General features: G+C 58.2%; 12 protein-coding genes across 12 annotated transcripts; 6 read left to right on the top strand and 6 right to left on the bottom strand.

Annotated features, from left to right (window-relative positions):
• The first annotated feature begins 14 nt into the window (after positions 1 to 14).
• SCHCODRAFT_02639887 (uncharacterized protein) lies at positions 15 to 415 on the top strand. The gene has a single exon (XM_050346113.1). It carries the CDS (start codon positions 78 to 80, stop codon positions 363 to 365), a length of 288 nt encoding a protein of 95 aa, XP_050197821.1. The 5' UTR covers positions 15 to 77; the 3' UTR covers positions 366 to 415.
• A 536-nt stretch (positions 416 to 951) lies between these two features.
• Positions 952 to 1,792, top strand: SCHCODRAFT_02705421 (NAD(P)-binding protein; the record flags this gene model as incomplete). The annotated part of the gene is made up of 2 exons (XM_003027661.2): positions 952 to 1,065; positions 1,124 to 1,792. 2 exons carry the CDS (start codon positions 952 to 954, stop codon positions 1,790 to 1,792), a joined length of 783 nt encoding a protein of 260 aa, XP_003027707.1.
• A 467-nt stretch (positions 1,793 to 2,259) lies between these two features.
• On the top strand, positions 2,260 to 3,092 carry SCHCODRAFT_02516959 (NAD(P)-binding protein; the record flags this gene model as incomplete). The annotated part of the gene is made up of 2 exons (XM_003027660.2): positions 2,260 to 2,367; positions 2,427 to 3,092. 2 exons carry the CDS (start codon positions 2,260 to 2,262, stop codon positions 3,090 to 3,092), a joined length of 774 nt encoding a protein of 257 aa, XP_003027706.1.
• Positions 3,093 to 3,236: 144 nt separating this feature from the next.
• SCHCODRAFT_02590134 (uncharacterized protein) lies at positions 3,237 to 5,075 on the bottom strand (the record flags this gene model as incomplete). Its single annotated transcript, XM_003027390.3, has 4 exons — positions 4,790 to 5,075; positions 4,677 to 4,736; positions 4,152 to 4,303; positions 3,237 to 4,091 (listed from the first exon to the last, which is right to left on the bottom strand). The coding sequence occupies exons 1-4, from the start codon at positions 4,824 to 4,826 to the stop codon at positions 3,237 to 3,239; spliced, it is 1,104 nt and encodes a 367-aa protein (XP_003027436.1). The 5' UTR covers positions 4,827 to 5,075.
• An 846-nt stretch (positions 5,076 to 5,921) lies between these two features.
• Positions 5,922 to 6,327, bottom strand: SCHCODRAFT_02590132 (uncharacterized protein; the record flags this gene model as incomplete). Its single annotated transcript, XM_050343979.1, has 2 exons — positions 6,188 to 6,327; positions 5,922 to 6,137 (listed from the first exon to the last, which is right to left on the bottom strand). Coding segments are annotated over exons 1-2 (243 nt in total), but the record flags the coding sequence as incomplete, so codon positions are not given.
• A 296-nt stretch (positions 6,328 to 6,623) lies between these two features.
• Positions 6,624 to 8,473, bottom strand: SCHCODRAFT_02553861 (uncharacterized protein; the record flags this gene model as incomplete). The annotated part of the gene is made up of 2 exons (XM_003027389.3): positions 6,624 to 8,188; positions 8,243 to 8,473. The coding sequence occupies 2 exons, from the start codon at positions 8,471 to 8,473 to the stop codon at positions 6,860 to 6,862; spliced, it is 1,560 nt and encodes a 519-aa protein (XP_003027435.1). The 3' UTR covers positions 6,624 to 6,859.
• Positions 8,474 to 9,463: 990 nt separating this feature from the next.
• SCHCODRAFT_02590127 (uncharacterized protein) lies at positions 9,464 to 11,122 on the bottom strand (the record flags this gene model as incomplete). Its single annotated transcript, XM_003027388.3, has 2 exons — positions 10,865 to 11,122; positions 9,464 to 10,810 (listed from the first exon to the last, which is right to left on the bottom strand). Exons 1-2 carry the CDS (start codon positions 11,093 to 11,095, stop codon positions 9,464 to 9,466), a joined length of 1,578 nt encoding a protein of 525 aa, XP_003027434.1. The 5' UTR covers positions 11,096 to 11,122.
• Positions 11,123 to 11,327: 205 nt separating this feature from the next.
• On the bottom strand, positions 11,328 to 17,085 carry SCHCODRAFT_01216429 (uncharacterized protein). The gene is made up of 9 exons (XM_003027387.2): positions 16,753 to 17,085; positions 16,374 to 16,702; positions 16,186 to 16,321; positions 15,499 to 15,856; positions 15,087 to 15,253; positions 14,629 to 14,986; positions 14,405 to 14,574; positions 13,074 to 14,355; positions 11,328 to 13,022 (listed from the first exon to the last, which is right to left on the bottom strand). The coding sequence occupies exons 2-9, from the start codon at positions 16,681 to 16,683 to the stop codon at positions 11,580 to 11,582; spliced, it is 4,224 nt and encodes a 1,407-aa protein (XP_003027433.1). The 5' UTR covers positions 16,684 to 16,702; positions 16,753 to 17,085; the 3' UTR covers positions 11,328 to 11,579.
• A 193-nt stretch (positions 17,086 to 17,278) lies between these two features.
• On the top strand, positions 17,279 to 18,187 carry SCHCODRAFT_02081526 (uncharacterized protein). The gene has a single exon (XM_050341722.1). The coding sequence runs from the start codon at positions 17,514 to 17,516 to the stop codon at positions 18,021 to 18,023; it is 510 nt and encodes a 169-aa protein (XP_050197819.1). The 5' UTR covers positions 17,279 to 17,513; the 3' UTR covers positions 18,024 to 18,187.
• SCHCODRAFT_02639875 (uncharacterized protein) lies at positions 18,102 to 18,382 on the top strand. The gene has a single exon (XM_050346112.1). The coding sequence runs from the start codon at positions 18,173 to 18,175 to the stop codon at positions 18,347 to 18,349; it is 177 nt and encodes a 58-aa protein (XP_050197818.1). The 5' UTR covers positions 18,102 to 18,172; the 3' UTR covers positions 18,350 to 18,382.
• Positions 18,383 to 18,521: 139 nt separating this feature from the next.
• Positions 18,522 to 21,028, bottom strand: SCHCODRAFT_02705415 (uncharacterized protein; the record flags this gene model as incomplete). Its single annotated transcript, XM_050346999.1, has 2 exons — positions 18,522 to 20,042; positions 20,102 to 21,028. 2 exons carry the CDS (start codon positions 21,026 to 21,028, stop codon positions 18,522 to 18,524), a joined length of 2,448 nt encoding a protein of 815 aa, XP_050197817.1.
• A 1,895-nt stretch (positions 21,029 to 22,923) lies between these two features.
• On the top strand, positions 22,924 to 23,755 carry SCHCODRAFT_02602600 (NAD(P)-binding protein; the record flags this gene model as incomplete). Its single annotated transcript, XM_003027659.2, has 2 exons — positions 22,924 to 23,034; positions 23,087 to 23,755. The coding sequence occupies 2 exons, from the start codon at positions 22,924 to 22,926 to the stop codon at positions 23,753 to 23,755; spliced, it is 780 nt and encodes a 259-aa protein (XP_003027705.1).
• Positions 23,756 to 23,791: the final 36 nt, after the last annotated feature.

Genomic DNA, 23,791 nt, shown 5'->3' with positions numbered 1-23,791 from the left:
ACGCCTTCATTTGCTAGGTGAAAGTGTACTACTTGATGTCCTGTCCGCGAATGACGATAATTTTTATCACCTTTGAGATGTTTTCATCGTGTTCTGACATTGCCGCCGTGACTTCTCACACCTGTCTGTGCCTTCGCAGGACCGGCCCTGCGTCCTGGACGCGCCTCATTGCAATCGGAACCAATCCTGATGATATGGTCTCAATGGCGGTGCGCCTGACAGACGTAGCCCAACGTGAACGAATAAGCCATCCAGGAAGGCCGCCAAAGCGCAGCAGCGGCAAACGTTTTCGTAGTACCGGAGGCGATCCTGGCGCCACTCGTTGCAAGGCTAGGTCAGCATGCTGTGATGGCGACTCAAAATAAACGTGTAATGGTCTGGACGAGGGTCCAGCGGTTTGTGAGTATTCGTCGCCTACTCCCCATCGATCTTCCCAAGCCGCCTGCTTCTCGTGTGGTTCGGTGACAGCGAATCTTCACGAAGAGTGATTGTTCGCGGTGAGTGAAAACATTTGATCAATGTGCCTTCCCTCCATTGTCTATTCACAGCGCTGCCTTCTTAGATACCTTCGCAGATGCATTCCGTTCCTTCTGAGGCCTTTCCAGGATCTAGCTGAGGAGACTCATCTGGAGCATCGAATGACCACTTCACCATCCGGCTCATAGTCGCCGGCATGGTCTTGATGCGCAGCGTATCGCGTGTGATCTTCAACCTCATGAGCTTCTCGCACTTGTTGCAGTATTCGACCATGCGAATGAGACCGCTCGGCACTCACGAGTCCATTGACCGAACTCGCAGGCACGGAGAAGCCCACGGAAGGCGCGCAACGCTGATACATGAGAAGCAGAGGCTGATGAGCGCTCAATGGAAGGTACTTGGGTCCACCCCATATATAGCGGGACTATTGACCACGATCTGCACTTTGTCCGCCCCTCGAAGACACTCGTGTAGATGGCCGCAAATCTGACCAACCAAAGTTTGGCGGGGAAGGTGGCCATCGTCACCGGTTCCTCGCGAGGTATTGGTGAAGAAATCGCATTTGAGCTGGCGAAGAACGGAGCCAAGGTGCGTCTTTGACTTCTCGGGGCCCCGTCTAAGTGCTTACTCTTTTTGGCCGAGTCAGGTCATGATCACCTACACGTCCCAATCAAGTGCTCCACGCGCTGAGGCGCTCGTCGCCCGTATAGCAGAGTTGGACAATGGCGCTGCGGCGGCGACCGTGCGCGCCGATCTGCGCCTTCCCGAGTCCCCTGCTACCATCATCCGTGCTACTCTCGCCGCTTTCTCCGTCCCTGGGATTGACATCCTCGTCAACAACGCCGGAGTCGACATCGTCCGCCCCCTGCTTGGCTCAACCATCGCCGACTACGAGCATGTCATGGACGTCAACGTGCGCGCCGTGATCTTCATGACAGAGGCGGCAATCCCGTATCTTCGCGCCCCTGCGCGCATAATCAACATCTCGTCCGTGGCTGGTCGGCGCGGATATCCTGGCTACACGCTGTACAGCGCAAGCAAGGGCGCTCTCGAAGCCTTCACTCGCGCCTGCGCGGCGGAGCTGGGATCTGCGGGGCACTCCGTGAATGCTGTCGCACCGGGGCCCATCCTCAGCGACATGTTCGACTCGATCCCGAAGGAGTTCGTGGAGGCGCAGAAGCAGCGAACTGCGATGCAGAATCGTATAGGCACTACGGAAGATGTGGCGCCCATTGTGGCGTGGCTCGCTCAGGAGAACTCGAGGTGGGTAACGGGGCAGACGATATCTGCTACTGGCGGATGCGAGATGCTATGATGTGAGTATCTGTTTCTGCGTCGCTTTCTCCATCAGTGGATTGACTAGTACCAGTAGACGAACCGTTGTACTCGTAATCAACATCCGAATCTTCGCTCAAGCAGCTGGAGAGCAGGTCCGGGCTCTCGTTGTTGCGCTATCCACTCTTACTGGGCTGTATTCGTCTGTCGATGGGCATCGTCAAGTCGACCACAATCTCGCCCAAATTCAAGTGGGGGACATGCACTGCGCCATCAGATCTTTACGCCGTCTCCGGCATTCCTTACGTCGTTGCTCGCGCTCGAATGAATCCAAGCACTAGCTACTCTGAGTATAGCGCTTCTGGGTCCTGCGTGACGCGCGATGAACTCATCGCGAGGGCTGAAGTACGTATGCCTTTCGACCGAGCTATCACCACGCATCTCGTTATATATGCCTTTCTCCCCGAAGCCGCGCATTCTGCCTGCCCTCCGTCTTTTTCATCCACCATGGCATCGGAGCACGCGCCTCTCTCCGGCAAGATCGCTATCGTCACTGGCTCGTCAAGGGGTATCGGCGAGGAGATTGCGTACGAGCTAGCGAAGCAGGGCGCCCGAGTACGTTGCCATCCGTCTCCTCCAGAATTTGATCAGGCTAACTTTCGTGCCTCGTCAAGGTCATGATTACCTATACATCCGAGTCCGGAGGCCCTCGCGCGGAGACACTCGTCAAGTGCATTGAGCAACTTCAGAATGGATCCGCCGCCGCGACTGTACGCGCCGACCTTCGCCTACTCGAATCACCTGCGATCATCGTCAACGCCACCCTAACCGCGTTCTCCACGCGGACCATCGACATCCTCGTCAACAATGCCGCCGTGCAGCTCGTCCGTCCCCTCGTCGGCACGACCGCTGAAGATTATGCGAACATCTTCGACCTCAACATCCGCGGCGCCATCTTCATGACGGAGGCCGTCATCCCGCACCTCCGCGCGCCCGGACGCATCATCAACATCTCGTCCACCAGCGCGAGGAGCGGCTACATCGGGTACAGCCTGTACGGCGCGAGCAAGGGCGCGCTGGAGAGCTTCACAAGGATGTGCGCGGCGGAGCTCGCGCCGGCGGGGCATACCGTCAACGCGATCGCTCCGGGGGCGATCCTCACAGATATGTACGGCGATATACCGAAGGAGATGGTTGAGGCAGAGAAGCAGCGTACGATTGAGCGGAGGGCGGGGCGGACGGAAGACGTGGCGTCGATCGCTGCGTGGCTAGCAGGAGAGGGCTCGCGATGGGTGACGGGTCAGACGATCTCGGCGACGGGTGGTTTCGTGATGCTTTAAGACTCCTTCGTAATGAAAGTAGCGCAGGTGCAACTGTTAGGAAGTACTCGCAGTCGTAAAGACGACGAAATTGCTATTGGTGACAGATTCCGACGCAGACAGCACATGCATCATCTTTTCTACGATACGCTCTCGTCAAGCTAACTACAACCCTCGCTCTTTGATCATCCTCAGTACGTTGACTATTTCGCTAACAGCAAACCAGCGCGTGCCATGATCGTAGTACTCATTTGGCTCCTCCCTGAACGAAGTGGCAACCACCTCCAAGTTCGGAAATAGGTTGTATAGAAAGAGCGCAACTTCGCGCAGATCGTTGATATTTGCACCTTCGAGGACGTCGAGGGAGAGGAGGCTGAGATGCCGTAGCGACTGCGGGATGACAAGAGGGCTTTCGACGGCGTCCAGAGGAACCGTCAAATATTTCAGCTGAGGGCAATGCTCCGCAAAGGAAATGAGCACTTGCAAAGAGCATGGTTCACATAAGTCGCCACGAGTCACGTCGAGCTCGAACGTGCGCAACTCGGGCCACCATCGTGCACAGTCGTTGTAGTCCGCTTCCGTGAAGAGCGAGTCATATCCGGATATAGCCAGGTATCGCATATTCCGGAACGACGACAAAGGGAATACATATTCGGGGGATATGTCGCAATACCCGCTGGCGAGCCGGAATTCGACATGGGATAAAGTGGAGGACCCTTGGCTGCCAATATATCGCATCATCGCCAACATGTCTGCGTCGCGCGTATAACGCCCTTCGATGCGCAGAAGCCGCAGCAACCGCAAGTGGCGAATACCGAACCATCGCATAATCGCAAAGGCCAGAAGAGCATCCGTGTCCGTGACGATGAGCTCCTGCAGTAGCGAGGACGCATCATGTACGGGTGGATCCGTAATCTCTGCGCGCGCTCTCCAGAGATCGATCTCTAAAGAGAGGAGAGAAGGCAACCCGCGAAGGATCCCGAGGATGAGGCTGAGATCAAACTGCGCTGCGAGCTTGATCTGAACAAACGTTAGATGTGTCCAGTGTGCAAGCACGGTGCACAGCGACGATTGAAGTACGACAACATCCAAGGTGAGCCGTGACACCTTTGGACAAGCTCGTGATATCCCCTCGAGCAAAGGAGTATCCCAATCGAACCCATGGCCCCCAGAAGCATGCGAGATGCCGAATGCGCCAAGATGAGGCGACGACAATGTTGGATAGACAGCCTCTGCTTGTCGCAAATATGGCTCTCAGCGGATGAGACCTCGAATGCACCTATATGCTTTGATCACCTCGATCCGCTACCCCGCGGGTTATACGCTAAGCTAAACTTCGGTCGGGACCTATGACCCGCATAACTTGCATGCCCTCGGATCCGTCCGAATCCGACTGACGACGTCTGATCAGTGGTCATCCGACGGATCCGCTGCTCGCCTCCCCGGGCCAAAAAAATAGGCGGGGATTGGCCCAAGGGCCAATCCCCGCCGGTCACTCATCATGCGCGTAAATCATTAACATATGCATTGTCTTATGTATCTACTACATGTGCGCTACTACGCAGCCACCAGCAGCTATGGGAGACGCTACACAGCGCGACGTACGATGCTGGAAAGGGGGGTGACTTCGATGGGAAACGTGCACGATCTTAGGCGTTGTGGCGACTGCGAAGCATGTTAGGACGTGATTAAGCAGCGCATGATAAACCAGCGCTCACCTGAGTGCAGGATCACTCCCAGCCGTTCGAATGACATCTTGACTGGATGATCTGCATCTCTGTACAATGATAGATAGTTCAGTTGGATGATGTCAAGATCAGACAACGCACCTGCTTATGCAACTCCTCACGAGCGAGACGAGCGAAGGCAAGTATCAGGAACCTCGAAGATAAAACAGCAAGTGAGTATAGCGCAGTCAGCAAATGGACGTACCGCCGCATGCCCTATCATGTCCCACGAGGCGTTGAAGGAGGGGCTCGACGAAGACTCACACGGCTGGAGTCGTGAAGGCGAGAGACAAGGTCAACTTGACTGCTCTGCGTGTCACATATACGTCATCCGGCGGATGCCGCACATTGGTGGCGAATATGTGGCACCGCACCGCGTCGCCGCCCGAAGTCGGATTGCTTGTCGACCTTACGTCGCCACGCTGGCGCCGAGAGTATCAGAGGCAGGCCGCTCCTCCGCATCTTCTCGGAGTCAACGCGATTGCCGTCGAGGTCGAAGACAGTATTAAGCGACACCCACATGAGCCACCTCCCGCGCTCCCCATTGTCAACGCCCCCGAAGCCGAGCCCTTCCAGCCCCTCAGACGGATGCGCGACGGAAGATACCCTCAAATCGCCGATACTCCCAGCTGCACCGTATAGCGCTGCTCGACTTCGGCCATCCACGTTTTCGACCTCGACTACAACGCATATGCAATGCACACTCAACAATCATCTCGAACCTCTTGTCCGAGCTAGCGTAGATCTTGTCACTTAATGTTCGTTTTTGGGCGAAAATATAGGTGCTTCACACTTGAATAGACACTAAATGCATATTGAGACCGACATGAGCGAAAAACTGCGATAATTGCCGTCTCTGCGGGCCTATAGAGGGTTCCAACAAATCCGCTACGATGAGCCGACAGTGTTGGCGCCTAGACACACATGACCGCCTGTAGCAATTCATCACCCATCGCTCTGACTAGGTGACTACCCATACGCTATGATACGCCTTCGCCCACTGCTTATCCGAAAGCATAACCTCCCATCCGCTCGGATAACCCCGAATCACCTCCCCGCGTTCGGTCATCCCCACTGATCACCTGAGTCCGTGGGGATGCGCCAAAACGCAGATTTGCGACACTATGTCTTTGGCGGATGAGAAAATATTGTCAGGAAGGATGAGAGTCTTGAAAGCAGGAAGGAACGACGAAGGCGATGGGCAGGCAGCCAGTGCTTCAAGCGTGGTACGATCATAATGCATTTCTGCGTTTGGTAAGTCTGCATCAATCACCTTGACATGGCGAGAGCGCCTCAAGACTGGATCCCAGTCATGTTTGTCGAGGGCACGCCGAAACAGCTACGAGATGAGTCAGGTTTTCATCCTCATGGGCGGCAATTATCACGCACCACCGTGGGCACACGCCGAAAAGCCATGTCAATATCCCTCGAGTCTTCAGGAAACAATTTCAGCAGCGGGAAAAGGGAGGGAAGGCTGCTCCAGAGCTGTTTATCCGCTATGGCAAACCATGCTTTAGACACGAGGGACAACGAGTACAGCGCGCGTGTATCGGCTCTTTCGGCGATGTGGAGGCATATTTCGGCAGGTATCCCTCGCCCATAGACAAGGGTCGATGCAGACACCATCGCAGAGTGCTCTGCGGCGGTCAGAACACGCTACGGAAGAGGACTGTGATGGTCGGAACCAAACTACGGACCGTGCGTCTCGAGGCTTCAGACTCCGGTTCCGGAGCCGACGAGCACGTTTCTCTCACGTGCTCTTGGTTCGACTTTGGCTGAACCAAGTGGTTCGCATTTATCCTGAATGAGATGAGATGTGGCAGGACCGCGACAATATTGATAGGAAGCGTAAGAATATATGTTGCTTGCTGAGAACGATAGCTTGTACAAGGAAAGAGTGTCTGCAGCACGATCCGTCGCAGACACGCAAGATTCGACTAGAGACCGAGTAATCTTATGATGGAAGGTTCACAACATGATCGCAACAACCTGCGCATATAATAAAGCACGGACGGACGGACGGCACGCTTCAGTAACTGTATGATAATCTAGTCAACGCGACTACGCGCCATGCTCCTTGATTCTGAGTACGTTGACTATCTCATTGACCGTAAACCAGCACGTTCTGCTGTGAGCATGATATTCCTTTGGCCATTCCCTGTACGAGGTGAGAACTTCCTCCAAGTTCGGGAATAGGTTGTATAGAAAGAGCGCGACCTGGCGCAAATTGCTGATCCCTGCACCCTCCAGGACGTCGAGGGAGATAAGAGCGAGATGCTGCAGCGACTGAGGAATGGCAGGGGGGCTCTTGGTGGCATCCAGGGGAACCGTCAAGAATTCCAAGTGCGGGCAGTGCTCCGCGAAGGCGATGAGTACGTTTAGGGAGCACTCGACACACCCGGCGCCGGCGCGAGTCACGTCGAGCTCGAACGTGCGCAGATCGGGCCACCATCGCGCGCAGTCGCTGTATTCCGCTTCCGTGATGACAGTGTTGTCTCCGGATATGGCCAGGTATCGCAGATTGCGCAACGCTGACAAAGGCGAGAAATGTTTGAAGGATAGATCGCAATACGACTTGTCGAACCGAAGCTCGACATGAGATAGGGCAGACGACCCTTCGCTGCCGATGTATTGCATCATCTCCATCATCTCGGCGTCACGCTGATCATAATACTCCTCCACCCGCAGAAGTCGCAGGACCTTCAAGTGGCGTATACCAAGCCCTCGCATGATCGCAAGAGCCAAAGGGATATCCACGTTCATCACGGTGAGCTCCTTCAGTGGCGGATACGTGCCACATGTGGGTGGACTCGTGAGCTCGGTATATCCTGATCCGAAGTCGATCTCCACAGAATGCAGCGAAGGGAGCCAGCGAAGAACCCCAAAAATGCGGTCGAGATCGACCTGCCCCGCGAATGTCACCCGGACTACTTTCAAGCACGTCCAGCGTTCAAGCGCAGTGCACAGTGATGACGAGGGCATGTTCGCATTCAAGACGAGATTGGACACCTTCGGGCAGGCGCGCGCTATGCCTTCCAGCAGATGAGTGTCCCATTCGGTCTGCTCGCCGTGCTCGGTGTCTCGCGAGCGCAAAGACTGGGACTGGGAAACGCCGAAGGTGGTAAGATGGGACGATATCAAAGTCATATAGACGGCTTCGGCTAAGTCTTTGGAGGATGTGAAGGCATCGAAAGGAAGGACGAGACTTTCGAGATGAGGGAGGAACGACGAGGGCGCGGGGCACGCGATCAGCGCTTCGAGTACGCTCCGATCGTAATAGACCTTAGGCTGCGGAGTGCCGGAGAACAAGGCCATGTCGATCGCTCTGACCAAACGAGAGCGCTCCAGGACCGGTTCCCAGTCTTCTGCGGTGAGGGGGCGGCGAAACTTCTATACAGGCATTTGGATCAGTTGAACCCCCTACTGCCTGCAGATGACACGCACAACGGCGGCTGTCGAGCCATGTTGGATCTCTCGCGAGTCCTCCGGAAACAGTCTCAGCAGTGGTAACAGGGAGGGAAGACTCCTCCAGACGAGTTCATTCGTTATGGCCATCCATGCCTTGGACACGAGTGACAGCGAGCAGAGCGTGCGTCGGTCGGCATTTTCGCCGATGGCAAGTCGAATCTCGTCGGGCAGTGCGCGCCCGGGATTGAGGGTGGAGGCGGCGACCATCGTAGAGTGAACGAAGATGCTCAAACGATGCTACAGGAGGACTCAGCAGTCGTAACGATCAAAGTCAAGTTATTCCATCACGTCCGCGTTCCCGCGCTTGTCCGAGCCTCGGTTCCGAGGTACACGTTTACTTCACGTGATCCTAACTTCGACCGTCGTCGGACGGAGGATGCACGCTGCTCTTATACTTGCATACGTTGATAGGCGGAGATGTCAAGTGAATATACGGATTTCATAGAGCCAGAGTGAGATATATAACATAGTTTGTGGCAAGCCACGGGCTGCTCGCTTGGACCAAGCAAGCAACACTGTTCACACTCCCCTCTCTGGCGTCTCCTTTCTTGTACGAATATGATCATCAGACTGCGTACTATACAGAGTTTATACAGCGGCTTTGCAGTGAATATTTCTACCTCGTGCCCAAGGACCTCGGCACTGATGTGGAACATGGCGCGGGAAATGGACGCGCCAACGTCGAGGGCAACTGCATCGCTCCTGATGAAGCCGGCACGCTCGTTCCCGAAGACGGAATTTTGCGGTGTAAAAGAATCGTGAGAGGTCGGCACAGCTGAAGGCCATTGAGCGCCTAGGTTGTGGTAATTGATCCCAAATATATAAGTCCTTAGAGTCGCTGAGCGAAGGAAAAAACATTTTCTACGCTTGCGGCAAGGCAGGGGCCAGCAGCGAAGACTCAAGCCGCTGGCTCGCTGGAGAGTTCAACTTGTGACGCGCCGCAGGCGCGTCACGGGGCCAGTGACGGCAATTGCCGTCATTTTCCCATCCGCTTCCCGTGAAAACCACTTTTTGTACTTGTTTGTTCGGGGAAGCAGCCCTAATCTCGTGGGTTAGTCAGTGTTGCTCGCTCCGCCTTTCCCTCCCTCGTAAGCTCGGGGGGTCCCTTAGGCGTCGCTCGCAACAATCTATCGAGGGACTTGCGCAGACTAGCACATCACGGAAACCGCGGGCGGCTCATTCGAGAAAAGCCTAGGACTATACGAGGTAGGTAACTCCTTCATCCTTGTCCCTCATTACATTGATTGCCTCCTGAACGGCATACCAGTCCTTTTCCTGCCAACTGGTTTCGGCCTTCTCCTCGTCATCTGACTCTTCCTTTGATAGCCTGATCTCTTCCAGGTTTGGGAACAATTCATACAGAAAGAGCGCTACCTGGCGGTGATTCATAATCTCCGCGCCATGTAGAACATCGAGGCAGGTAAGGCTGCTATTTTCCAGGGGTTGACGGATAAGAGGGGGGCTCTTGGTGGCATTGATGGGCAGCGTCAGTGACTGCAGGTCAGGGCAATGCTCCGCAAAAGGGAGAAGCGCGTCTAGCGTGCAGCCAACACACTCATCAAATCTTCGGGAGGCCTTAAGATGGAAGATCCGCAATGAAGGCCACCAGCGCGCGAAGGTCTCGCAGTCAGCATCATTGATGTCCGAGGCACCCCCAGAGAGTGTCAAATGCTCCATCCCGGACAGTGGGGCAAGGGTAGACAGGAGCTCAAAAGCTAGCTCAGTCTCCTGGTTGTCGAGCTCGACCTCAACGTGGCTTAGGTTGGCTGAGCCGTTGCTGCCGATGTACTGCATGACCTGCTGGATTTCTTCAAACAAGGCTTCGTCTGTATGTTCGGGCCCCAAGTGCTCTACTCCCATGCACCAGAGTCTCAGAGACTTCATATGGCGGATGCCAAAGTATTGCATGATCGCGCAACACAAGGAGCTCGTCGCGGCTGTCAGAGTGAGCGCCTCTAATGGTGGCGACTCATTGGAGGCGGAGGGCATCTCTACGGCTTGCTTTACATTGTAAAGGTACAGTGCCACCGAACGCAGAGCGGGAAGGTTGTAAAGAGCCTCGAGGATGCGTCCGCAGTCGGAGTGCTCTGGCACTTTCACCTGAACTGCATTCAAGCAGGTCCACGAACCGAGAGCGGGACATAGCGCCTGCTCAGGAACAAGAACACCGAAAGAGAGACGAGACACCTTGGGACAGGCTCGCACGATCTTGTCTAGCGATGAAATGTCCCACTCAGTATTCTTGCCGCTCAGAAAGCGATTGGAGATCCCAAAAGTGCGAATTTGAGGCGATAGCAAGGTCAAGTAGGCAGCCTCCGACTTGTTGGTTGGTGCGAAGGCGTCGTAGGGGAGGACAAGCCAATTAAGACGCGGGAGAAAAGTCGAGGGTAACGGGCAAGCGCTTAGCGCCTCTGCGACGGAATCATTGTAACGTCTTTGAGAGAACCGGATTTCCGGAACCATGTTCGCATCAATCGCCTTGACCAGGCAAGATCTGGTCAGGACCAAATCCCAGTCTTGTGCGGTCAAAGTGCGAATGAATTTCTGCAAGCCGTGAAATGAGTCGGACATTCTGGACAGGCCACAAATGGCACGCACCACGTCGTCTGAAAAGAACCTTGTTCTCGCACGCGAGTCTTCCGGAAACAATTTCAGTAGTGGAGTAAGAGACGGCAGAGTTCTCCATAGAGGACCATTCGCCAGGTCCCTCCATGCCTTGCACAACACGGTCAGCGACGAAAGCGTGTGTTTATCGAGCATTTCGCAGAGCATAAGGCAGATCTCTGCCGGCAGCGAGCGCCCGTAAGTGAGGGTAGAGCTGAAGGCCATTTGAGAGAAAGGAAGAGATGTTATTCGTGGCGCAGATGATGGAGAGAGAAGAGAGCAACGTCGCGGTCAACAGCTTGACCGGCGCTTTAAGTACGGGCTTCGGCATGATCCGAATTGCGGTTCCGTGCACAGCCCCCTACATGACTCCAGTTGGACTCATGCAACGGCGATTCATTGAAGGCTTGTCGTCCTCGGGATATGTCTAGTTCAAGGCCATGACACACATCGCCAATGCACCGAACCCATACAATAGCGAGCCTGTGAGATAGATAGCTTGTATGTAAATATGTAAATGTGCGTGCAAACCATACGTACGGACCTACCAACGATGTACTATCTACTGTATGCGACAACGAACTTCCAGAGCACAGCGCGGACATTACACTACCGACAGTACCACCCCGACCACACTCCTGGAATCATACACCGACCCATCCGTACCAGACGCAGTCCCGTATTCCACACCTTTTTGAGGCGAAGTCCTTCAACGCGACTCGGGCTTGCCATCCGCCTCCGCGCTCCTTACTGGAGACGAGGACAGGCTGTGGGTGATCTCCTTCCCGTTCCTCGACTGCTCACTCTCGCGCGACTCGCCGGGCTGCTCCTCCCGCCCGAGCCCCGTCCCGCTCTTCATGATCTCGTCGTACACGCCCTGGCCGATCCCACCGGTGCTCGCGCCCGGCGTCCGGTCGCCCGCGTTGCTGTCCCGCCGCGAATAGTTCGGCCACGTCTGCTGCTGCGGCAGGACGTCGAAGTACCCTTTCGGCTCCTGGGATTGCTGCTGCTGCTGCTGAGGCGCCGGTTGCTGCTGAGGCTGCTGCTGCTGCTGTTGCGCGGGCATCATCATCGGCATCCAGTACCCTGGGCTCGCGGGCACAAAGCCTCCCGGACTCGGGACGTAGCCCATCGGCGACACTGGGTATGGGTACGCGCCAGGGCTGCCAGGCGGAGGTGCCGCGAATGGAGGAACAGGTGCGAAGAAGCCGCCGGGAGAGTGAGGAGGTACGAAGCCGCCAGGCGAGCGCGGCGGCAGGTGAACAGGCGCGCCAACCGCAGGGTTGATCCCGACGCCATACCCACCCGGACTGAGCGCGAGTCCAGGCGAGAAGGGTATCAGATGCGGCGGAAGAGGGTATGGATATTGCTGTGGGTGCTGCGCCTGCTGCTGTTGCTGCTGAGCTTGTTGCTGCTGCTGGGCTTGCGCTTGTTGCTGTTGCGCCTGCTGCTGCTGGGCTTGTTGTTGAGCCGCCTGCTGCTGTTGGGCTTGTTGCTGAGCCTGCTGGTGCGCGGGATGCTGCTGCGGCGTACGCGGGCTCCCGTCGTGGATGCCAGGTGACACGGGTGGAGTCAACAGCTGGCTCGCAGCATGATGATACTGCTGCATCGGGTGCCCTGCCGGACTGCCCATCGGCGGCAAGAACGTGAAAGGCGGCATACTGGGCGTGATCGGGGGCATCCCATGCGGCGTCATCGCAGGCATGGGCGACATGCCCACCATCGGCATGTAGGGCGTGTACATCGGCGAGAAGGGTGGGAGTGAGATGGGACCTGGGTGGTGCGGGTTCTGCTGCATCGGACGCCGCACGCCCTGCTGACCCTGCTGCTGCTGCTGGGGACCGCGACGAAGAGGGCCGCGCGGCTGGCGTTGCTGCTGCTGCTGCTGCTGTGACATGCCCGGCTTTTTCTCCTCCGACGTGGAACGGCTTGTCGGTGGTGTGCTCCGCGCGTCTTCCCCTTGGCTGGATGCGCGAGAGCTGCCAGCGGGGCTCGCGCTCCCGCTGCTCTTCTTTTCGCCTGAGCCACCGCCAGACGTGACCGGTACCGGACCAGGCCGCTTGCGCGACGACGACGGGTTGAGGCGCGTCCCAGCTAGCCCAGCCGCCAGAACCTGGTCCACAAAGTCGCTCGACGGGGCATCCGACGCTTCCTATATGACAATCAGTCATCACTTGGACAGAGACTTGACAAGACAGCTCACCCCAGCCCTCGGCACAGCACCCATGGATGCCGCACCCTTCGGCTGCCTCGACAGTGTCGGGAACACCGGCGCCGGCAGAGAATGCGCACCCGTCGGGCTCTCCGCGCGACTCGACGCCGCACTCTCCACCGCGCTATCCGCCCCGCCGCCGAACCCAGCACTCATCATCCCGCTCTTCATCCCCACGTCCGTAAAGCTCATCGACCGCCCCACAGGCTCGCCCGCACCTTCCGCGCTAAGGTTCCGTGCGACGACGGCCGGCGGCGCCCCGCGGCGATGCGCATCCGACGTGCTGCGCTTGAGCCCGGTGTTGGCCTCGGCCTTGCCCACGACGGCATCGGCGAAGCTCGGTAGGCGCGAGATCGGCTGGGATACTGGTAGGCGCGCGGCGGAAGCTGGCTGCGGCGACGCGGCCTGCGACCTCGACGAGGGTCGCGGCGAGGACAGTCTTGGAGACGCAGCTTGCGACGATAACCGCGGCGATGTAGCTTGTAAAGGAGACGCTGTCTGCCCCAGCGCACTCTCGAACACCGAGCGATTCGGCGAGACGGAAGTAGGGAAGCCATCGTACGAGTTTGCGCGATCCAGCAAGTCGGAGCTGAAGGGTGCGCTATCCAGACTGCCCAGTCTTGACGATAAGCCAACACCACCAAGCGAGCCTGGTCGAAGGGCGCTGTCGTAGCTGCCCGGTCGTAAGGCCTCCAATGATGCGCGGCCGTCGAACGCGCCAGAGGCGAGTCGGGGTGACGTCGAGTGGCTCAGCGTCCCGCCACCCAAGGTCGGCACGGAGCCCAGCGCTGGTGACGGACCAAGAGATGATGCTGGCGACGCACCGAGCGAAGCCGCATGCCCGAGGGAGGCTAAGCGTGACGCGCCCAGGCCGCCAACACCAACGCCGCTGGACGTCGGACGCGACACGCTCGCAGACGATGTGCCGCTTCCACCACTGATCCCATAGCGGAACGCATTCTCCTCGTCGAGCAAGCCGTTCAATGAGTCATAGGTTAGATCACCGAGACTCGACGCAGCCAACGGTGAGCCACCGAGCCGGCTGGGACCAATGCCACCTCCGAGTCCGCCTCCCAACCCAGCACCGCCCAAGCCGCCGAGACCACCGTATCCGTCTCCGAACCCACCAGTGCGTCCGTCTCCCAGGCCGATTCCGCGCCCTCGCCCAAGTGTCTCGCCATACGTCCCTTGCGCGCCAGGGATCGCAAGCATGCCCGCGCTCGCGGAGAACTTATCGTAGTGCACCTTGAGCTGCCGGCCATTGAACTCGTACCTAGCATACAATCAGCATAAAGGTCGCGCGAAGGGGAAGGCGCGCTCACCCGTCAAACAGCGCCCTCGCCCGCTCCGCGTCCGCCTCCGACGCGAAGGTTACCGTTCCGAAGCCGCGCGAGCGTCCGTCGGCGCCCAACGCAACGTCCGCGCGCAGGATGGTACCGCCAGACGAGCGGAACAAGTCCTTCAGGTCCTGCCATTGGACGTGGAAGGGCAGCTGGAAAGAAAGACGTCAGTTAACTGGGCTCACTGAACAGTACTTCCTACTCACATTCCCAACGAACAAACTCCTCCCCGGACCTGCACCCCCCTCACTACTTCCCGGCCTCACGTCGCCCAGCCCCGGATGCAACGCGCCGTACAGACTTCCACCTCCAAGTCCCCCAGCCAATCCACCAGCGCCCAATCCGCCAGCGCCCAACCCTCCAAGGGCTCCTGCTCCCAACGCCGCTCCTCCCGCGCCGAGCCCACCTCCAGGCGCTCCCAGTCCTCCCATCGCGGGCGCGCCCATCCCGCTTGGTGCGCCGTACCCGCCCATCGTTGGCTGCCCGGCGTATCCGCTCGAGGCACCGTCAACGCCGCCCATTCGGTCTAATCGAACCTCGAGGACGCGCGTCTGCCAGGAGTATCTGCAAAAGGCGCGTTGAGCCATGCGTCCTGCGTCAAGGGCTACGTCGTCCTGCCAGCGTCCAATAGGTATAATAGGCCCTTAGGTCCTCCAACACTCACCCATTAAACATATCAATCGCTCTGCCTGCGTCTTCTGCTGTCGCTAGCAGCGCTGTACCATAGCCGCGGCTGCGACCGTCGGGTCCCAAGCTGACGTCCGCGCGGAGCACCGTGCCTGCTTTCCGGAATAGATCTTTGAGGTCTTGCCATCGGACGCGGTAGGGCAGCTAGTGAAGGTAGGTAGCGCGTCGACGCGGTGTGACAGAAACATAGCGATAGACCAGAGACGACGAAAGCAGGACCAGTGATAGAGCACCGGAGGGTCAACGAACAAGGTTCAAACAGGCCAGGGGAGGGTGATTGAAAGGGTGAGAGAGACGGACGTAAGGTTGACGTCGGCAATCAGAGCAAACAAGGACGAACAAGCACCCGTCAGCTGCCTATCAGAACGCAAACAAAACCAAGCACTCACATTCCCCACAAACAGCTGCGTCCTCGTATCCCTCGGCGCGCGCATTCCATCCGTAAACGTCGACGAATTACTTCCAAATCCCGACTGCCCGCCGCCAGCACCAAAGCCTTGCGCTGCGCCGTTCACACCACCAAAGCCCGACGCACGCATGCCATCGGGAAAGTTGGGCCCGCGCGAGGGCGAGTAGCCTACATCGACGGAATCGGCGTTAGAGCTCCAGGAGCCTTGCGAGAGCGGCGAGGGCTGATACTGACCGCCGCCGGGTGGGTTGGGGGAGAAGGGTGCTGCGGAGGGGTTCGGGGAGAAGGATTGGCCTGGGAGGGGCGAGAAGGCGTTGCGTGGTTGAGGGGTGTAGGAGCTAGGAGAGGTGGGTTAGCGTGTGCTGAGATGGCAAGCGGGCGCGTAGCAGAAAGGTAGCTAGAATTTCGTAGAGGTGCCGAGGTGGAGGGTGAGAGTCATGAGATGTCTGGATGGGTGTGCGATGTATGGACGGAAGCGGCGGTCTGGGCTCTACGACACGCACAACGGCGCAGGAGACGACGCGGAGCACAGGGACATATGCGAGAGCCATACAGCGTACCGCAGGAAGACTTTCCGAGAGCCCAGACGGGTCGCGAAAGGAGCCCAACGTGTCGATGGCAGAAGGATGGCTGCCGCGCGCTAACATCGAGTAAATCGAAGGCTCACCTTAAACCCGGGTGGGGACTGGGGCTCTGCGTGGCCGCCTGAATCACCGCCTCGATAGTCGCGTTGGAGAGCGGGCCGCCCGCTGGACCGCCACCTGCCTGCGCATCAGCCGAGGCGCGGCGCGCGTCGTCCTCCTCTTTGATCGCAGTCAGTCCAAGTGATCAGCGTGCGACAGCTCCGCGACGCACCGTGCGAGGTAGTTATACCCGGTACCCCCTCATAGGCGTTCAGCTTGGGGACGGCGGGGGACGAGGAGGCATGTAAGAAGGATGGCTGGAGCTTGTTCTCCGTGGGGGGCTCGCCAGGGGGCGACGCTGGTTGCGGGAGGGGTTCCGTCATCGCGATGGGCATGGAGGAAGCCGATGGAGGGGCAACGCTAGGCTGCGCTGACCGGCCGCCATGGTGGTCGTCGGTGTTCTTGCCATGATCAATGACATGGGCGGATGCGTCCGCGGGAAGCATGGGCTGAGGAGCAACGAGCGGCGGCGAAGTCGCCATGATAGAATTCGCGTGCGTGCTTCCCAACCGTCAGCCCGACGGGCGCGGTGAAAAGGGGAGGGGACGCACCAACGTGTACTGCAACAAGGTGCGCGCTATTGGGTCGTGTTTTACTGCTCGGCGTCTGGCGCGTCGTATGTGGGTGCGGCCCTCCGCGGGCTCGGCGTGAAAGAATTACTTTGCGGTCGCCGTCGTGTGTGTCGTGTATGTATGCTCGCCGTCGTGCGCGGCGGCGTGCGGTAGGTGATCAAGAGGTATCGCCGGCGCAGGAGCCAGAAGAAAAATAAGGCCGCGGCTTCGCGGGCGTGTCAAAGTGATCTCCACAATCTCCATGCCGTTTCTTCTCACGCCACTTGTGACGTCAGGCATGGACCCTTGTTCTTGCCGCCGCGCATGGAGGGTTTACCAGCGTGGGGTTCGAGGTCGTTGTCGTTGCAGACAACGAGCAGGGCGCCGCTGCCGTTGCTCGCGACTGCGCGGTCGCCGGCCCCTCAACCGCCGCGTCGCTGCCGCCGGACTAACGCCTAGCGTCCCCTGCGTCATTCGCACATCACCCTAGCCCGCTGCGGCACAACGGCGCGAGCTGCCAGAGTCCGCTCCGGCCTGATCCCGTCAGGCAACCAAGCTTGGCGAGCGCTTCCATCCCGACCACTGACCTCTCCCCCGGCTACATACGTCTCCCAGCCGCTCCTCGCAACAGTCCCACTCCCCATCCTCTTGCGCGGCCTCTCACGTCCCCCTTCCAAACCCTGCTCGAACGGTCAAAACCTTGGCCTGCGCTCATCGGTGCTCATCGATCTGACGTCCTCGCCCTCCCTCCCCCAACGCACATGAACGGCCCAGAGCGTCGGCACATCAGACGACCATCAATCCCGCCAGCCGTCTCCCTCGGAAGCCTCTTTGCGCACCAAGGAACTGCAGTTTATTTCGACGCGCGAAGGCCTTCGACGCTCCCTCCGCACGCGCTTTCCCCGCCTTTCTGTCTCCCCGGCATGCGCTGGAACTGCTTGCCGGTGAACGTTTTACGTGTTCTTCAGGACGGTCCTGGGGGATTTTCTCAAGCATCGTCATACTTGCAGCCTCTATTTGATTGCTGTCGCCTCTTCTTCCCTCGTCATCGAGGCCGGCAATATCGTCGTCGTCATATTTGGCAATACCGCCCGTCCTTGGTCAATTCAATGTCGCTCTTTGCCGAACGCAATAGAGTCCGAAGCTGCTCCCTCGGTACCTCAACCCCTTCAAGTCGCCGTATCAGCCACTTCGACCGATACGCTCGCAATTGTCCTTCCCAGCCACTGTTTTGTCCTCATGCCGCGGCAAGCAGAAAGCGTCCTATCTAGCCTCGCGTCCCCGTCCTTTGACAGAAGAGCTTCTGTCAGGTACTCTGGCAAGGGGCCTCGTTTGCTGTGGCTGGCTTCTCGTCTTGAATCGTCAATATGAACTTCAGTTGTTAGAAGCTCGCATGGTCATATGTCATTCACGTGATGCGATGTTGATTTTCGAGGCTGTCGTTCACAACGTTCTTCTGGTAGCTGCGCGCTTGCATATCATGCTGCGCCGTCGGTGCATCACGGACTGCGGCGTCATCTCAGCGCAGGAAACTGCTCCCTACGCGCCTCGAGCTCTGAATAGCGTCGACAATAGTCTTGGGACAAAATCAGCGTAGCATTAATTAGTAGAACGCAAGCAATCCACGATACGTGATACAAGTACAAGTAACAGTCTGAAACCAGTCGAAGCACATTTATATTCTATGTTCTGTCTTTCCTTTCTTTTTCTTTGGATTTTCGCGCGCTCTTGTAGGCCACTTTGGTCCTCCCCGACTGCCCTTCGCCCACTCAGCAATGACCCAGACGAGTCTCGTACCGGTGGTTGACGGGTTCGTAGTAGGGCGTGGTAAGGTCCGGATGTGGCGGGATAGGCGCATCTGGGAAGGGAAGTGCCGACGCTTGCGAGTACGGGTCAAGCAGTGCGTCCGGGTCAAGTGAAGCGTTCGAGTATGGCTGCGTCGGCGCGCTCGGGTATGGCTGCGTCTGTGCGCTTGAGTATGGCTGCATCGCCGGGTCGGGGTATGATTGGGCAGACCCTTGCTCGTACGACGTCGACGGCTGCGTGTATGAGAGCCCTGGCGCGGGCGGGAATGCCGGCGCTTGCGAGGACGAGGTCGTTAGGGGTTCCACGTACGAGCGGGTCTGTGCGTCGGTGTAGGAGGCCGTCGTAGGCTGCTTATAGGAGCTCATGGGGGCCTGGATCCAGGAGGGTGCTGGTGCGTTCGCGTGAGAAGTCGGTAGCGCGCCCATGTACGGGCAGGTCTCCTGCGCGCCGTAGGCCGCGGGTTGCACATTTGCGTGTAGCGCGTCCGGCGCGGTCGGAGGGGTCCTCAAAGCTGCGAGAGACTCCAGCGGTGCATTCGCGAAAGCGTCCAGCTGAGGCCTCCACGTCAAATTAGGCTGAGCATTCGCGAGCCCGCTCGCTTGCCAGTCCGTCAGCCAGTCGCCAGTCCGCTGCACCGACGGCTGCGTGATGGGCGTGTCCGAGCAGAAGCGCTGGTGCTTTCGGAAATTCCTCATCATTGGCCAGCAAGATGATGACGAGACGGTGCGTCGGTGCGAGGACGCGGTGGCCTGAGGAAATGAGGGCGCATGAGAAGGCGCGTTCAGCTCGTTCGGCGATGAGGCGTTGTCATGCAGGTGATCTTGTTCGGTATACTCATGAGGAGCACGCAGATATCCTCGGGGCGGCGCCGCGTGCTCCTCTGGTGAGGGCTTCCTAGACGAAGGACCGTTCGCTACGGGTATGCTGGGGACGGTCTCCTGAGCGCCCTCCAGTCGGGGCTGAGACCATTTACTGCGTCGTAGAGGGATTATTGCGAGCTCCGGCGAGATGTACGCGACGTTCTGCGAGGCGGTGGAGGCATCTTGCGAGGTGGGTGGCACTTCCAAAGGGAGGATCGGGCGGGTCAGCAAGGAGATATCAGCCTGCGCCGAGTACGCCTGTGGCTGCGGTTGCTGGGAGCTAGGAGCCGCGGAAAACTCGGCCGCGTAGCCGAATCCATCGTGCGTGCCGTAATGTGGCGCCTCATTCGCCATGCCGGAGAGAGCAAAGCCAGACCCGCCAAAGAGCGTAGCATTATCGGACAGGCCCGTGAACGCCACATCATCGAGTGGGCCAGAGAACGCGATGTCGCCAGAGACATTGGAGATAGGGATCCCGTTGGACTCGAGGAACGCTGCATGGCTCGATGATTGGGAGGACAAGACATCGTCGTACGGGCCGGCGGGAGCAAACTGGGATGAATGACTTTGTCCTTGTGCGGGCATTGTATTCAAGGACGGAAAGTTTGCTTCCGCCCTTTTTGTCTGCAAAACATGCGCGCGATGAGCACAGAGAAATATATAAGAGAGGAGGGTCCACGCACCAGATCGTTATTTTGCGCACCATTCCGGTACTCAGAAAATTCCTGGCTGGTCGCGGCGGGCTGAGTGGATGGTTGCGGGGCGCCATTCTGGTGCAACTGATGCGCGTGTAGTTGCTGCTGGGCAGGGCGGTGACAGGCTTGCTGGAAGTCATTATGGATGGGGTACTCCTGTGCGCTGAACAACTGCTGGGAGGGGTGTCCCTGTGGTAGTTCGGAGGAGGAGGCACCAAGAGCGGTCCAGTATAAAGCCTCGGCGTGAGGAGGCATCTGAGCGGTGGCGGGGTTGATAGTCTGGCGGTGAATGGGAGACGGCGTCGCGGGACCCGGCGGCGTCGTGGAGGTGGTTCGCGAGCGGGAGGCCTCCGGCATGGAGTAGAGGAAGTTGTAGTCACAAGATGAGAGGCGCAATGATGAGGCATGAGTGGCTTGCAAAGTCGATGGAGTGGCATGGGACGAGGATGTCCGGGAAAACGATTGGTGGACTCCGACGACGCGCTTGCGCTTCGAGTCCATAACCGAGGCCTGTTTCAAGCGCACCCTCTTCTCCGTAGCCCGCCGTTGCGCCTCCATCGTCCGCTGTTTCTCTTGTCGCTTCGCCGTTTGTCGCGCTCGCTTCTTCGTCCTCGACTCGGAGGAAAAGTACTGGAAGTTGGGATTCTTGGCCCTATGTTCCGCATTTATTTGCTTCGCCTGTTCCACAAACGGCTGTCTCTCCGCGGGCGTCATGACACTCCACTTTTTAGCAGCTGTCTTCACAAACGCTCGTTGGTCGGATTCGGGCGCGAGTCCCTCCCTGATTTCTGCGGCGCATTCCTGCATGAAGCAAAAGAAGCTGTTGGGAGGTCGGGGGACATGTGTAGAGCTATCGTCGTCGGAGGAAGGCGTGGTACGATTGGCGAGCTGGAACGATGAGGTTTGCCCCTCCATGATAATGGGTCCAGTAAAAGAAGGATGCGATGCAGCGGTTGGCGACGACGGAGAGCAAAGCTGCCAGGGAGTGGAGAGGAGACAACAGAGAATGCAATGCGAAAGAGCCACCTTCAAATAGTCCCCCGCCACCGTGATCAAAACAATATTCTCACGACACACCCGGCACATAGACCTGCTTATGTCGCCGGCCGGAGCTATTGAGCTGCATCGGGGATGTCTTTGTTTGCCTTATGCGGAGCCAATATTGGGTATGATAGCACGAGGCACTGCCATGAAACATAAATGTAGAGGCGCGTCAAATGGAACAAAGTGAAGGTCATAGCGACCACGCACGGATTTAATGAACGACACGCCCACTCGACCGATGAGGGCGGGGACCATGGCCGCGAGGGACGACGCTCAGGGGGCGGCGTCGCTTGGCGCAGTGGCGCGGGGTCTGTATCGAAGTCCGCTCGGAGAGGGTGCGCGAGCGGTGGCGGTCGTCGGCTATTCCTTTGTGACCATGATGCCTGAGAATTGGGGTCTGGATTAGAGAAGACTCACCGCAGCTCTTTAAACAGGCGCTCGATAGGCGCCGAACATAAGCGCCTGGATCAGTGGCAACAATGCGCAGGTTCTGCGCTAAGCACATTAGTGCGAAAAAATGCGAAAAGCTCAGCGGAGTAGACGTCGGACTACGCGCCCTCAGCAGGAGCGCGAGATTTCCATGACACATCCGAGTTTTATTCGCACAAAGGGCTCGGCAGGTACGGATGCGAAAGCGGTCAGGTCTTGACTCAGCCCCAGCGCTGTGACCAGGCGATGCACGAATTTCCCAAGAGACTCAAGACCTGAGCGGCACTGGTGAGTCAATAGTTGGGCAAATATATGAACGTTGGACTGCACCTCGTACTCCACGTTCTGAGAGTGTGGCAATTGTGGCACGCCAGTCGCGGTTCTGGCGCGTTCCGAAGGAAAATCGAACCGCCCTTCATTGCTACCGTAAAAGCGGAACGGGTTGGGGTGCGCAGACCCCATCGTAAAGCGGAGTTCTGCTTGCACTCTTTCATGATAGTTACCTTGCCTTGCAAGGTCTCTCCCGTCCTTAATTGACCCCATCAATTTGTACGGTGCTCTTAGACAACAACCGTCAAGTCACGCGCGCCACACGCGCGCAACGGGAGTCCAGTGCGCAAGCCCAGCCCACGGTCTCAGCCTCAAGGCAAGGTTGAAGCCGGCGAAGCCGGAGCTTCCTCTAGTTTGATTACCAAGTATTTTCTGGGTTGTATAGTACTGCGCGGGTGAAGACGCACCCACGGTTGCCAGCGCGATGTCGTGCAGCTCCTCTGCAAACTAACTAGATCATCAGGCGACGTCTGCACTCATCTGAGCTTGAAAACGTAGTCTGTGACCTGGGTCAGACCGTCAGGCTCAGCGGAGGATATTCAGGTTAGAGAGGGATGGGGAGAAGGACAAGGAAGGATCGGCATTTGCCGGCGTCTCCTTCTTCCTGATGTGATCTTCGCCTGCATCCCGCCATGCCCATGAACATCGACTGACTGGATCCGGTCATCTTACTCGAGTACTTCTTGATAATGAGTGCACCTTGAGCATGTGCTGGATACGGTCGAACGGACCAGAGCCAGAGCGTTGCGCCGCGTCGAGGTCGACCTCCGATTCGGACCTCCGCTGCGAACATCCGACGCGGGGAAAGCTCAAGATATTCTGTTGCCTTCGACGCCGAACTCGACATCGGTCAATGAGCACACCAATGAGCTCCCCACATCCTGCCGAGACAATGTGGGCCCCAAGTGGGTCCAGCTTTTGACGACCTTCAAAAGGTTCCGCATATAAGGCCGGCGTCGCTGTCGATCAAGCTATCCACTGAACGCACATTGGCCTCTTTCACTGCAATGTCCTCAGCTACGCAACTTCCCCTCGCCGGCAGGGTCGCTATCGTGACTGGAGCCTCCCGCGGGATCGGCGAGCAGATCGCTTTTGAGTTGGCGAAGCGCGGGGCGAAGGTGCGTGTACTAGCTGCTCTCTCGCTGCAGGTCACTGACCGCACGCCATCAGGTCATGATCACTTTCACCTCAGATAGCAGCCAGAAGCGCGCCGACGACCTTGTTGCCCGCATAGCCGCGCTGAACAACGGTTCCGCCGCCGCCACCGTCAAGGCCGATCTCCGCCTCCTGCCATCCCCTCAACAGATCGTTGACGCCACCCTCGCCGCCTTCTCTACCTCGCACATTCATATCCTCGTCAACAACGCCGGCGTCGAGTTTCAAAAGCCCGCCATCGACGTCACCCCCGAGGAATACGCGTCCCTCTTCGACATCAACGTTCGCGGCGCGTACTTCATGACGCAGGCCGTCGCGCGGGTTCTGGGCGATCACGGGCGGATTGTCAACATATCGTCTGTCGGTGGGCGGGCTGGCTATCAGGGCTTCTCGCTCTACTGCGCGAGCAAGGCCGCGCTGGAGGGCATGACGCGCGTGTGGGCGGCCGAGCTTGGACCGCAGGGCCATACCGTCAACGCCGTTGCGCCCGGTCCAGTGCAGTCCGACATGCTGGACAAGATACCGGCAGAGTTGAAGGATTTCCAGAAAGCGCATACGCCGATGGAGCGCCGGTTCGGGACAGCGGATGATATCGCTCAGATTGTCGCATGGCTCGCGGAGGAGAGCTCGCGCTGGATAACGGGGCAGACGCTCTCGTCGACCGGAGGATTCGCAATGTATTAAACAATAAGGTAGTTCGTCTGAGAGCTGGGACGACAA

Source organism: Schizophyllum commune (genome assembly GCF_000143185.2).
Source record: "Schizophyllum commune H4-8 unplaced genomic scaffold SCHCOscaffold_12, whole genome shotgun sequence".
NCBI classification, from domain to species: Eukaryota; Fungi; Basidiomycota; class Agaricomycetes; order Agaricales; family Schizophyllaceae; genus Schizophyllum; species Schizophyllum commune.
Note: the sequence above shows the minus strand (reverse complement) of the source record. Positions and strands in the feature narration are given on the sequence as shown.